The sequence below is a fragment of the Acyrthosiphon pisum genome, chromosome X, assembly GCF_005508785.2.
Source record: "Acyrthosiphon pisum isolate AL4f chromosome X, pea_aphid_22Mar2018_4r6ur, whole genome shotgun sequence".
In the NCBI taxonomy this organism is placed as follows: Eukaryota; Metazoa; Arthropoda; class Insecta; order Hemiptera; family Aphididae; genus Acyrthosiphon; species Acyrthosiphon pisum.
In genome coordinates this window covers 11575024-11590616 of record NC_042493.1, presented here as the reverse complement: position 1 = coordinate 11590616, position 15593 = coordinate 11575024, and the positions used below count along the sequence as shown (strand labels likewise).

General features: G+C 29.4%; 1 protein-coding gene across 1 annotated transcript; it reads left to right on the top strand.

The window, feature by feature from the left end:
• The first annotated feature begins 702 nt into the window (after positions 1-702).
• Positions 703-10148, top strand: LOC100144776 (vasa-like protein). The gene is made up of 9 exons (XM_001948573.5): positions 703-873; positions 7364-8007; positions 8078-8299; positions 8365-8541; positions 8627-8825; positions 8914-9114; positions 9175-9347; positions 9410-9514; positions 9958-10148. The coding sequence occupies exons 2-9, from the start codon at positions 7372-7374 to the stop codon at positions 9982-9984; spliced, it is 1740 nt and encodes a 579-aa protein (XP_001948608.2). The 5' UTR covers positions 703-873; positions 7364-7371; the 3' UTR covers positions 9985-10148.
• The last annotated feature ends 5445 nt before the right edge of the window (positions 10149-15593 follow it).

Genomic DNA, 15593 nt, shown 5'->3' with positions numbered 1-15593 from the left:
GACAAGTGGGTATTAGTTGTCATCGTATAAGAAAAACTATTCTGAGCGAAGACTTGTCATACTTGTATAAATAATCAAATTTAATGGTTAAAACAATTTATTAAAGTATAAAATATCTCACGTTCAATCACGTCGTATCACGAAAATACGATCGTGACCACTCGGAAACGTGTTACTGTGTTAGGCCGTTAAAGAGGGAAAAAACATCCGTTGGCCATAATAATTTATTATTTACAGTCAACTTACCAACGAAACGACGACGGACCACGTACGGCCGCCGCCGCCGTCGTTACCACCGCCCACCTCTCACCCACCCGTCACGTGACCGTCACTCCAAACTTATCGTCTTCGGGTACGAAAATAATATGTATACGCCGGCGACGGCGGAGTCACGGAGCCCACACCGAAAACGTTAAAGACACTCGCTCCCCGCATACTGCATCACTGCAGCGGTAAAGCGCAGCCGGGCACAATATTAACCTGATTCGTCAGTGCGGCGGCACCGCCAAGACAATAGGAATTTACCGCCACCGTCGCTGCACTTTACAACTTTCGACGGTTTCTTTTCCATGATCCGGCCGCACAGTCCGTGCACACCGGTGGCGATTGTGCGCGTCCCGTGCCGGCGATTCGCGTCGACGTACCGCCCGCACCCGCCTACCTATTACCGATCTGAATTTGTCAACGCACCAACGGTACTCAGCGCTTCGCAGTCCGCGGCCGTTATTTCGTTTTGGCTCTTCCGCAGACACGCACCCTTTCACGGTCCGGCATTCGTTCCACGCTCTACAGACCGCTTCCGCGTTTTTCCTGCGCTGCGAGCCCTAACAACCGATTTTATTTTTCCGTTTGTTTGCGTTGCCACCTAGACTCGTAAGTATTTTGAAATTTATCTTTCCTATTATTATTATTGTCATCGTTTGGACACGCCATTACGTAGCTTCTCGTTACGATTTTTCTTCGAGTTCGCCAAACCACGTTTTCGGAAACCACGCTTTTCACCATACAGGCTCTTGACCGCCACACTGAAAAGTCACGTGTTTTCACGTTTCGTGTTTGTTGTTTGGCTTATTCGAACCATTAGGTTTGTCCATTCTTGTTACATATTTTTAATTTTACCGCGTGTTGTGCAGTATTATTATTTGCACTTGCCGTCAGACATTATCCCCGATGATAGGTATTTATTACCACCACGAAATGTGCTCGGACATATTTTTCGCATTCGCGGTCAGTAGCTATTTAAAATTCGGGCCACCATATTAATGTAGATACCAATAGCAATATTATTAATTCTTAAAAGACTCGTTTATTTACGATCGCGTGTTTTTGTTGCGTTAGACATTGATATACCCATTCCGAATTAACAATGAAATCGATGAAATGCATATTTTCAAAATTTTTCTGGTTTTCAATATCTTATAACAAAAGTAAATTATACACACCCTTGATGCCATGTAAAATTCAACATGTAAAGTCTAACATTTTACTTAGGTGCCTATTATCGTTTGTTGAGTAAATATTGTTTAAATTGAATAAAAATATAAATAATTGTTAAATTAAATTATTTAATACTATATAATATTATTATATAATTTAATTATTGATTATTATTTCTAAGTTAATTTTAGGTGCCTCTAATATGAAGTGCCTTCCAGACTCCCCGCCCTTATAGCTAAACATATATAACATTTATTTATTGTGCACCCTAGATTCTAAAAAATAATTTTAATATTCTAAACAAATTTTTTATTAAAATTACCTAATAATAACATGTAACAATCATAATACAATTCAATATTCTCTTCCTAAACGGTTAAAAACACTTTTTTCTTGCATTTTTTGATGTAAAATCACGCACAATTATACTCCAAAAATCTAGTTTTTATGTTCCTACATTTATTAATAAATAATTTTTGTTTGACTGGTATACGATAAGACGAAAATATTATACTGTTCATTATTATTATTAGTGTGACACTAATCAGCAATCGCATTATTTTTTGCAGTATTTGTACAAAATTTAATTTAATCTTCTGTGATATCACACACTGATAATAAACTGTCTTATGTGACACATAAATTGACTGCATTGAATGCATTTGGACATAACATAGATGCTTTAGAATTTTAGATATAAAAAAATAGCCTTAAAATGCCTAATAATGGTCTTATTGTTGTACCATTATTTTTGAGTTCTGTTTGAAAGTTACATGTTACATACACTCAAGAAGTTGAGTTAAGTTAAATTAATCAATCATTATACCTACTTTTATAAAATAACTTTTAAAAATGTATTTGTTATATAAATTATCTATATAACTAGTATAATAATATATTATTGGAATAACTGCTTTTTGTTTGTTATGTAGTTAGTTGTTATTTAGATCTATAAAAGGTCAATAGAATTTGTTTTTTCTCAGTATTTAAATAAGTTAACAAGTTTATAACTAATTATATCAATTAATTTTGGTTGTCACTCTGTCCATGCATGAAAAACATTATTATTTTCTTTATAGCTTTCAAGAAAACATTGTAGAATCTTTTGAATTAACCTTTTTTTTGTATAACCTTATCTATGCACATACAATTATGTTATTATTGTGACATTATAGTAGGTACCAAATATTTTTATTTATAGAAATGTATATTAAAAAAAATTTTGATACTACTTCAAGACACAACTTTGTGATTACGTATTGTTCATTATTAAATGTATTTAATTTAAGTGTCTAAAACATTTTAATAGACATTAAAACTGAGTACTCGTCAACACATTTTAAAGTGACTTCTAAAATTCAATGCTTTAATTAAAACAAATTTTATTCATTTTGCCTATAAATAATAAATGTGCTGAATACCACTAACTATGAAAAGTTTAATTTCATATTATAATACTGATTCATCTCAATTTATAATATTATGTTACCTTTATGTGTTTAATAAGTCTTCATATGCAAATAGGTACACACATAAACCCATGTTGATTATCATTATTCGTTATGAATTAATAAGTATATTTTTATTTTTTAGGCTGTTTATTTAAAGAAAACTTTGACTAATTCTCTTAAAACTTTTTTCTTTTAAACTAATAATCTTAAACACTAAATATTTTCTGTTATAAATTCTGAATTCTAAAAATTCTATAAAATAATAATAAAAAAAATTTAATTTTTGAACTTATTTATTATTTTTGATCAACTTTTCTATATTTTTATGGTTGTGGATATAAGTTAATTTAAGTGTTTTGAATTAGGTCGATTATCTAATATATACAAGATGTTGACTAAGTATAATAATTTATTAATATAATAGATACCACAGTCGATTCCGCTTTATTGGAACACATCGGTTGCATGTTTTTTTTGTCCCAATAATTCAAAATGAAAAAAAAAAAACATAAATTTTTTATGTTTTTATTATTACAAATACATATGTATTACAATAACACAAATATAGAAATTATTTAATTATACTAAAAGAAAAATAGTATGTATTATAACCTAAATATTTACAAAAGTACATAATATGTATATATATTTTATTTTTTTATTATTTTATCTTATTTAAAAAAATTATGAATATTACTTTGTTTTTTACTTATTATTGTTTATTGACAAATGTAGTCCAAACAAGTATCCGAAGCACTTATCGGGCTCCCTCATTTCCTTGTTGAAGAAAAAATAATCTCAAAGTTTCCAAAGATTTCTTTGCTTCCTGTAGTCTGGTTGGTGGATCTGGTTCCTCGTCCGTGTCTTCATCTGAGTTATGTTGATCTTGTATGGATTGAATAATTACATCATTAACGTATTCATTTTGGTTATAGCATTGCACATTTGAATCCAGTTCAAATTCTATGTTGTTTAGTACTTTTAGGTTATCATATTCTTCAGGTTCCAACTGTTGATCGATACTTTGACTTTCCTCCAAAAAATCACACTCGCGAAAACAATTTTTAATTGTCTGACTACTTACATCAAGCCAGCTTGTCTGAAATAAATTGAATTGCTTGTAGGATATTAATTTTTTTGCTGATATCTATTGTCGTTGATTTTAGTTCAAGTAAATTGTCTTCAATCTTTTCTAAAATCGATTACGCGAGTCAGTCGCGATTGTATATTGACTATTGATCTATTAATATTTACTGTTATACTCGATAAAAATGCCTCAATTATCCGGATTCATGGCCCAGATAAGCGACATAATTTTACATTACAAGTATACATTTGTTTTCGTAATTGTAGAATTGTCCCTATTAACCGGTGTCTATTAAACGGAATCTACTGTATTACTATAATATAATATAATCTCTTACATATTGACTCATAATTTATTTTAGATGATAATTTGCTGTGTTCACACATTTTTTATTTAACACTTACAACACCGCTGACACGTGTACGTGTCAACAGAGTTTATTCCAACTGGCCTTAACTAGCATTAACGTGTCAAAAACGTATATGTTTCTGATTTTTTTAATAAACTGGAACTTAGGCCATTGACAATGAACTATACATTTAAAGGTATTGGTTTTTAGTTTTTGTTATTTCCGTCGTTTCTGAAAACTTTTTATTTATATTTATTATAAAACTTATTTAAAATAATGTGTTGAGTAAGGTTATCTGTATTCCTTATACCAAGTCACTATTTGTCACTTTTTTTTTACATTTTCATAAAAAAAAGTCACTAATTTTCACTATTTTGTGTAACAGTAGGAGATTGTTTCTCTAGATATCCAAATAAACAAAACTGTTAAAAAAAAATCATAAAAATTTTTTTAAACCATTAATTTGGCCAATTTTAAACTAATTGCTCAGAGTATGGTAAAAACTGCTCATAAATTAAGGAATGAATAACGTGAAAAAGAATGAAAGAATAACATAATAATATAGTTAATTACTAATTTTTACTAATTGTTAACTGTTATTTTGTTTGTTAACATTTTTAGTTCTGTTTAAATATAAATATTTTTTTTTTATATAAATTGGAACTCAAAAACCTATTTAATCTATTAGTCATAAGATCAAAGAAGACTGATTTAATTATGCAATATTAATTAATGACAATATAATATAACTCGATTTGTTACATGCTGCGACTTAGGTACCTAGTTCTTTTTTTTTTTGTATCAAACTTTATTTATTCATACAAAATAATAATATAGCGAGGTTGAACATATCATTTTAATTATTCAATTTTAAATCTGATTAGTATCCAGTTAAAAGTGATAATATGATATTTCGTGAACAAAATCGAGTCACTTTTTTAAATTTTAGTAATGGTAGCAACCTTGTATTATTGACCGGCATACGATTAATGTACATTTTTCTTTTTAGTTAAATTCTGACTGACAACTTGTTCATTTAAGTCAATAGCATACAAATTTAAATTAGAATTTGTTAATTATACACATCAGTGTCATCTGACAACTAATTGGGGATAATCTTAAAAAAAAATACCCATGTAAAAAGTTCATAAACCCAACTAACCAATGAATTATTTTATTTTATTTTTTAAAAATGTCTTATGTATTTAATCCTTAACTTGTGCCAGTTATAGGTATTTGACAAGATATTATCTAAAGATATAGTTTGTTATATGAATATTGTCTATTAATTTAATTAAAAATGTTACATAATGTGGTGGTTATACTGGTTTGTCATATTTTAGTCCAGGATGCATTTATTTTTTGTTAAATATATTTTAAAGTTAGTAAGTTTAGATATACATTTGAATCTGAGTTGTGGAACATTCATTCAGTCACACACACTAGTCGCCACTAAGGTTCGTTCTTAATGTGAACATTTAGTATAATTTTGTTATGATAGTATATTGAAAGTATATTTTCCATGGCACTGGAACAAACTTGCTAGCGTTTGCATATTTTAATAAAATGATAATTAGTTACCCGCTAAAAATATTTTTGATGATGGAAGAAGCTGAATATAAAATTATATTATGTATGTTGGGTTCACAAAAACATACTAAGGGCCGTTCTTATAATGTATGGTTAAGTGTCGGTTAACTTTAACCAGACATTGTAAGAACGGCACTTAGATGATCAAAGTTTGAAATGTTAGAATTGCATGTACAGGGTACAGGGCTGCAACTCACTTTTTGTCACATTTTTTTGGTTTGGTTAATTTTTGTCACTATATTTCGAAAACTTTTTTCACTTATAGCCATTTATTATAATGTTTCATAAAAGAAACCAAAAATAATTTTAATCGTGTAATTTTTAAAATTCTGTTAATTTAATTTTACCCTAACAATATTCGTATATAATATATTAATATATTGTATTGTACCATTATAGTCGTGATACATCCGTGATTAAAATCTTTGATAATGGTGCGGCGTAATGGTCTCTCATATTTTAAATAATCATTAGGAAGTAATTAAACTGATTAGATATATATATTATCTATGATTAAAACACGATACCCAATGAAAATCTGATAAAATTATGTCCTATGCACACTTAAAGATAGTATCTATCATACATTGTTATTATCTATGTTATCTATAGCAGGCTGTGGTCTTATGTAATCTTATAATCTTTAATGATCTTTTAACTTAGTTAGTTTATTAAAATTATTTTTTATTAAGAAAAAGATAGTCACGTTTTATTACTTAAAAAAAAACATAGTCACTTTTAGTCAACTAAAAAAAAATTGATCACTTCTCACTTTTTTATTTCATTATTTGAGGTGCAGCCCTGCATGTACATAAAATGATAAGTCTATAAATATTACTTATCAAAAACGAGTGTATCCTTTAACAGTAACTAGATACAGTGATCTAATGAATTATTTTACTTAGAATAACTTAGAAAAAACTTGAAACTCTTAGAATATCTTCTACATTGTCTAATACAGAACTTCGTACCTGTATGATATTAATATGTTTTATCCATCTTACACAAGTACGACATCAAACTTTCGTTCACCAGTTTCAATAGCTTATCACTAGTTTAGATATTAGAGTGAATTGACCTATTATCTTTTAGGTGAGAACGTCTGTGTTCTCGATCGGTTTTTACAATATTTTAATTTTGAGTGAATTATGAACATTTTAAAGTATAAGTATATTACATATTTTACACAACTTATAAACACTATTAAAATTTGTATAACACTGTATTCATTCTATTGAAACTGTTGAACAAAAACTTGTTATGTCATACTTGTGTAGGACCGAGACAACATTTGGTTACGACATCATCTTATACATTAATAATTTAAAATTATAAATGTTTATAATCATACTTTGTGTTAATTTTAATTTATATTTCATCTATAAGTATTATTTTATTATTACTCTTTACAATTGTTATGTTATTTTACATAAGTCAATTTTTATTTAGGATTTATAATGTCTGACGGTGGTTGGGATGATGAATCTGGTTCTTCGAATCAGAGAGGCCGTGGCCGTGGTGGAAATCGTGGAGGAGGTCGTGGCAGAGGTAACTACAATAATAGAAACAATGACGACTTCGACTCAGCTTCACAAGGTGATAGTTGGGGAAATGGAGGTGGTTCTAGTGAATGGGGCACTAATGATGATGGAGATCGCGATGGTGGATCCCGCGGCCGTGGTGGTCGGGGTGGAAGAGGAAGAGGAGGCAGAGGTGGAGGCCGAAATATGGATAGAAGTAATGGTGATGAAGATGGTGGTGATGGAAATTTTGGCGGTGATGATGGAGAAGCACCAGTTAATGATAAACCAAGACCAACATATATACCTCCAGAAATTGATGAAAATGATGTCTATGGAATTGGAGTTGGAAGCAATTTCAATAAATATGAAAATATTGAAGTCAAAGTTAGCGGTGATAATGTTCCCAAACATATTGAATCCTTTAAGAGTTCAGGTTTGCGTGAAGTTTTGATCGAAAAATTGGTAAAATGCAATTACACCACACCTACTCCGATTCAGAAGTATTGTATTCCTGTTATTATTAGTGGACGAGATATGATGGCTACTGCCCAAACTGGTTCTGGTAAAACTGTGAGTAATATTGAAAACTTATTATTGAAAGCTTATTAAATGATTTATAATGAATATTAAATGGTTACAGGCTGCATTTGTTTTGCCAATTGTGCATACTTTACTTTCTCAACCACAAGATTTAGTTTTTGATCGGGATTACTGTGAACCTCAATGTATTATTATGTCACCAACCCGAGAATTAGCTATTCAAATTCGGGATGTTGTATTTAAATTGACAAATGGAACTTGTATTAAACAATCAATTCTCTATGGTGGCACTGCAACAGGACATCAAAGAGGGACACTAGCTGTAAATATTAATTCAAATTTAATTTAAATATTCAATTTACATTTTATATATTCTTTAATTTACAGAATGGTATTCATATATTAGTAGCAACACCTGGACGCTTAAATGATTTTGTGGGTCGAGGATACGTATCATTTAATTCTTTAAGGTTCTTTGTGTTGGACGAAGCAGATAGAATGTTAGATATGGGTTTCAAGCCGGATATTGAGAAAATATTAAACCACGAAACAATGGTCGATGTTGTAAGTATAAATATTATAATATGTGTTTTATAATTATCAATGAATTTAGTTACATAATGTAAATATCTCTTAATTTAATTTGTAGAATACCAGACAAACACTCCTATTTTCTGCCACGTTAGCAGATGATATTCAAATGTTATCAAAAGCTTATTTAAAGCCAAACTATGTATTTGTCGCTGTGGGTGAAATTGGAGGAGCATGCAAAGATGTAAAACAAGAAATTAGAGAGGTCACTAAGTTTGAAAAAAAGAAAGAACTAATAAAAGTTCTAGAATCCTTAGGTAGTTATTAATTTATTTCATTATTTCTTAATTATTATTTGTCTATTTCACGACTGTTAAGTGTTAATATGTTGGTATTATTCTTTAGGTGATTGTAAAGGAACCATGGTTTTTGTGGAACAGAAAAGGAATGCTGATTTTATTGCTGCGTTCTTAAGTGAGAAAGACTATCCTACGACTAGTATTCATGGTGATCGTGAACAACCAGAGAGAGAACAAGCATTAAGAGATTTTAAGAATAATAGAATGAAAATTTTGGTTGCCACTGCAGTTGCTGCTAGAGGCCTGGGTTTGTACATTCTAATTTTTTTGTTTTGTTCATTAAATATATTTTTTAATTTTTTTTCAGATATAAAAGGTGTTAATTGCGTTATAAATTTTGATATGCCTAGCTCTATTGATGAGTATGTGCATCGAATAGGCCGAACGGGAAGACTGGGTAATTCTGGTAGAGCAGTTTCGTTTTATGATAGTACTAGTGATAGTAACTTATCATCAGACCTTGTTAGGATTCTAAAACAGGTCTGTACATTTAAAACTTTTTTTCTACTAGTGCACTCTAATTAAATATTGTTGGTTTTTAGGCCGAACAAGAAGTGCCGTCATTTTTGGATGGTGCAGGTGGTTCCTACGGTGGAGATTCCTATGGTGGAAGTAGCAATGCATGCAGTGATGTTAGAGTGACTACGGTAAATATATTTTGTCATGTACTTTTTTTGTTGATTGAATTACCAATTATTTCCATATAAACTGCTATGCAAGTTTTAAAATGAATTTGAGTATTATTTTTCCATATTTTGTTTTCTCTGACCCACGCGCACAGCAAATTTACGTTTGGCATAACCAACCAACCCTGTGTTCCCTGTGTTATTACTTATTATTATGGAATGAATTTATTTATTGAATTTTAAGTTTTATGAAACATCATGGGCACCTGGCTATTTTATTATTTTTAATTTCTATGCAAATTCTAAGTAAGTAAATAATTATGATTTAAAAATGCTTATAAATTAGTTTTGTTAATCAAATTGCCGCGCGTAGGTCAGAGAGGAAACAAAGGTGTACCTTCATCCTCTAAATTGAGTTATCTGTAATGCACTTATTTTAATTTAATTTTTTTTTTTGTCTACAGCAAGCTGCTGACGATGATGGATGGTGAATCAGTTGGTACATTGGATTATTATTTATTTAAACGACCTAAATATGGACTGATGATAAAATTAAGTTTGACTATTTTAAGGTCCATAGTTATAAAATTTTTGTACAACTTAAAATTGGTTTTATAATTATTTATGTTATGTTCTTATCATATTGCATACATATTACTTTTGTTTATTATGTTAAAATATTAAGATAATTTAATTAACTTAATCTTTATTTTGAAATACATAACAGTTATAATAATATTAACATCGGGTTGTATTTTGATTTATTACATATCTTTGTGCTTATTCATTTTGTGTGATACCCTTTCAATTATAATAGGTAGTTAATAAATTCTGTGTGTATACGACTATTTAAATATATTTAAAGATCTATATATTAAAGATCTTATATATATATATAAAGTGATAAAATTCAGGTATATGTTCAAATAGTTCATTTTACCATCTAATATTTTTATAAGAATTTTCACTTTTATTAAAAAATAATCAACCAATGAAAACGGGATAGAATAATATAATGTAATACCTTTTTATAAAAAATTATAATTTATATGTACCTAGAAGAAGATAAAATCTTAGCTCTATTCAGAATAAGAATATACATCTGCAGTCTGCTTCAACAAGTTCTTGTCCGGAACAGTCAGATTCTGCCCCTACTATTTCTATGCACGAGGCTAGTACTTTGGAACAAGGCCACGTCCATGTACACAAATTGGTTGCCGAGGTATGCTCTTTTTTTAGGTTAGGCAAATTTGAACATAATATTATAATATAAATTGTATTTCTTTACCTTTTCACTGTTTTTTGAACAAATGGATTTTATTTAAATAATATTAACATTACTCCGTGCCACGAGAGAACCCGTTTCCCGACCAAATCGCGGTTGAATCTTCCGTGCATCCATTACCTATTTGACATGTCGACGTTACACGATCAAGACCGTCAACGGTTGTCAATGTTTTATAATAATACTATTAGTATGTATCATGTTGAAAGTAGGGGAAATGGGACTTCGGAACAGTCTCTGCCTTCAGTCTGTATGTGCGTAGCAGATAACTTCTCTCATGGCACGGAGTATAGAAGCTGTATGGTAGAAAAATATATGATGACTGTACGATAATTATGTATATTTACTAAATTGTAAATATGATATCCCAATGTTTATCCTAGTACAAATCCAAGCTCCATTCATAAAAATAAAATCATGTTAATTATTATTTTGGTTAAATTTCAGGCTTGGACTTAGGATTTATTTATACTTGTCAAGTGTTCTGTGTTAGTTACCTACTTATAAATATATAATCTGGAAACATTATTCATAAAAATATTCACTGTCCATTTGCAATCAATTTCCTTATAATCTTAACTACAATGCCAAATGTGTTAACAAACATTGTTATCCATTAATATATAATATTCAATAGAATATTATTCCTTTGATACATAAAGACTAGCCAAGGAACAATTTTGGTATCGTGTGTAAGTACTCAATGATATTGTATTTCTATTTTATTATTTTAAAGTACACATTGTATATTATATATCCAGACATTTGTCATCTTGAATTAATGCCAGGTTAAATATAGGTTAATCTTAAATTCACATGGTAAAATGACATTTGCTTGATAGGTAGGTTAGGTGAAATATATTGGTGCAAGGTACTCTTAAACATTGAACCCCTGTACCTATTATAGGCTATAATTGTACAATAATCAATGTTCTTTAATTTTTTCAAAATAAATATACTTAAATTAGCTTAAAATGAAAAATAACTAATCATTGACTCACCAGCGTTGAAAAATGTAACAAACTAACAACTGATGGTGCTACAAAATTATACTATTGCACGACCTAAAAAAATTTAAATGGTACAAGTGCACCTTCAAGAGTTTGTCTACAGTATAGTATAGTAAGTAGACTAAATGTACACACGAATAGGATTCTGGAATCATGTATTATAATACATAGGCGTGTTCAGACTTTGGTGGCTGAAGGGGCATAACACATTTTTAAATTATGAGACCTATTTTTTTTTTTTTGAGACATGAAGAAACATTCATTTTTTATGTTACAAAATTCACAAATCACAATGTTAGGAATATTTTTTAATTATGAATTATGATCAAAAAGTATAGCATCGTCAAAACAACAAAAATACTTCTTTCCCATCCACTATACAAGGTAAACAACATACAATTTGTAAAACTAATCAGTAATAAATAATTTGAGTTTCTGACAAAATTTAAATAATTTTAACAAGTCGTAAAATATCTGAACACATTTTTGAAATTATTTTCAGCTGATAAAACAATATTATCACTGGTTAGATAAAATTGTATTTAATCTGTGATATCACAGCGCAAGACCTGGTAAATGGGCACCACGATTTAAGATATCTTAAATCGTGATGGGCACAACAGTACCATTGCATGTTATGTACTCGTAGTTATAAAGAATTGATGAACATAATATTATAATGATCATATAATCACTAATTAATAAATGCGTGACTAAAAAATTACAATTAATCAAAATCTATAGGTACTGCAAGGTACACACGACTTTTATTTTATCCTGATATGATTTTGTTGGAGGCATAGTTTGCCGGGGGGTCCAGTGCCCCCCCGGCCCCCTCCCGTAAACACGCCTATGTTATAATATGGTTATTGGTTTATATAATTTGTTATGTTATGCACTTGTAAGACGGAGACAACACATGTGGGTATCGCGTCCTTTTAAAAGCTTAAAACTGATTAAGCATAACCAGACCAATATCCAGTGGCTGATTTTCTGTAGTGCACATTTGTATTTGAATTTGATTACTAATGATTGTGTAGGTAGGAGTCTGGGGCAGCGCTACACTGGGGTCGAGGTGAGCAAGTGCCCCCCCCCCCCCAACATTTGATTTTGCCCCCTATAATTTAATGTTGAACATTTTAATCTAAACTGAAAATGCATTTTATTTAATACTATGGGTAAAATATAATATAATGCAATATAATACCTAATTTGTTATTCTTTACATTCATTTAATACTAATAAGTAATAACTAATGGTATGTTGATATTTAGGTATAATCAATAATAAAATAAAATAAATAATGCTAATATAATTTTATTGATTTTTATTTTAATGGGTAATACCAATATATTGCTATTTAGATACTTAAAGAGCTCTCTGTAGTTGTTTAATTGCAATGAACATTATGCATGTGCATATAATACATTTGTATGTCATAAGTCATATAACCTTATTAAAAGTTTATATAAAACATATTAAATGTACTTTTGGTTATATACCTTATATCTACTTTGGATTCCATTATGTTAAAAATGTGTAAGTAAATAAAGACATTTTATTAATTAATTATTTAACTATTTTTTTTGACTATTTAGAAATATAGCATATTATACCCTAAACATTTTCATTTTAGCAATACTTTTTGAATTTATTATGGTATAAGCAAATTAGTGGTAAAAAATAAATGCCCAACCAAAAAAAAATTTGCCCTCTTTATCGCTCCTCAATAAAAATAACTGGTGCCGCCACTGGTAGGGGTCAATCCATATGTATACAATACTGTGTACATTCTTACAAGTTTCAATATTATGTTAATAACATGTAAAACGCTTTAAGATTTTTAAGTAATTTTAAATTCTAAGGGGAGCAATGAATGCAATATTACACAATAATGTGTGTTTTTTTTTGTTTGTAAACATTTTTCCTAGTTGAAATAATACTTCGATTCAACTTCACTAGGTGGCAGGTGCACATTTTTATTTTTCGTACCGCATTTTGGAGATTTCTTAGTATAAAAATAGCCTCTGCCACTGCCTATACATAAAAGGTACCATTACATACCCGATGCCGCCACATTACACGCATCCTTATTCTTTATACTATATATTTTTAATATTTTTCAATTATGGCAAGAATATGTGGCAACTATTACGAAGAGCAAAAATAAGGAAAAGCAATCATGCATACATCGAACAAAAATCGAAAATTTGTGTATTTAATTCAATAATTTATATTTTTAAGATCTATTTATTCATCAGCTCAAAATCAGGGGCGTCATTTCAACTTTTTATGTTGGTGCCAAAATGTTTGCAGGCCATTCAATTCATTACCAGGCCATATAGAAAACTTTTTTTGGGGGAGGGGGGTATTTTAAGTTGGGACAAAAACTGTATAATATTTATATAATTTATTTAATATGTCTTTTATATAATATATTAGTATGAAAATATAAAAATAATGTTACCATTTTTGACGAACTATGTGTAGGTACTTTTGATGTATTTATTTTATATTGTGGATACCAGTGTACAGTGATATTTACACTTGGTAAATACATTCATGGGTATATAACACCTTTATAATAAAATATACACATTTTTTCTCCCTACATACTCAAAGTCTTAAAATATATAATATAGCTAGCTTAATAAAACCAGAAATTTATTTTATGGGTACCCTTCTTCACAATGTTTGTGTTATAATTTTATCAATTATAATATTGTGGGACCACAAAACGACATCAAACATTCTTGGAAATTGAACAGAACAAAATATTTTTTTTTTCAATACTGAAAACATATAAAATATATTTAATATAAAACACTCATCGGCGCTTATATGTATTGTTGGCAGGCCAAAGAAGGCGTTTTAAAAAAAAGTTGGTGCAAATATACTCCCTGCACCCCTTAAAATGACGCCCCTGATTATTTATATTTATATCTATAGTTAATCTTTTTTTTTATTTTCCAACAGAAGTATATTACTTATCTTATATTATACTACTTATATTACTTATATTATGTTAGGTACTTATATTATAACCAGGGCTAGGATTTATATGCAATAAAAAATTGTAAAATATGCATTTTATATACCAAAATATGCAAAAATATGCATTCCATTTTTTATAAGATAAACACTAAAATATAGTTAATTATTAAAATACATCAATGATAGGCTGTTTGTCTTAAAATAATATAATTTAGAAACAAAATGGATAATTCACATTAACTACGTGCGTGTTACATGAAATAAAATTTATATTTGACAAAAAAACCAAGTTTTACGAAATATACCTACTATAAAACATGCATTTTTTACATTCCTATAATGGAAATATGCAATAATATTAATTTTATTCAATATATGCAATAATATGCATTTTATCCAAAATATGCAAAAACATGCAAAATAAAAATACCACCATTTATCTCATCATGAGGTGATTCGTGGACATTACTGACAAAATCAATAATCAGGAGTAGCAAAAAAAACATGCTGTTGCATATAAATCCTAGCCCTGATTATAAATTATGCGACTTATTCACTATAGGCGTACATAAGGCGTCATAAGCACATTGGGTGTGAATTATGGGGTATTTAGGGTTGCTGGAATAATTTATGGTACACAGATCCGGGGGGCTTTGCCCTTCACCCCCTAATACTATAGTAAACGTGTAAACTGCATTGCAATAATTTTAAATTATTATACATGTATATAGGCAAATAGTAATGAATCAAATCGTCTGTATGATTGTTAAGAGCATGCTACACCTGCATGTGTTTTCTCGTCTTACAAGTG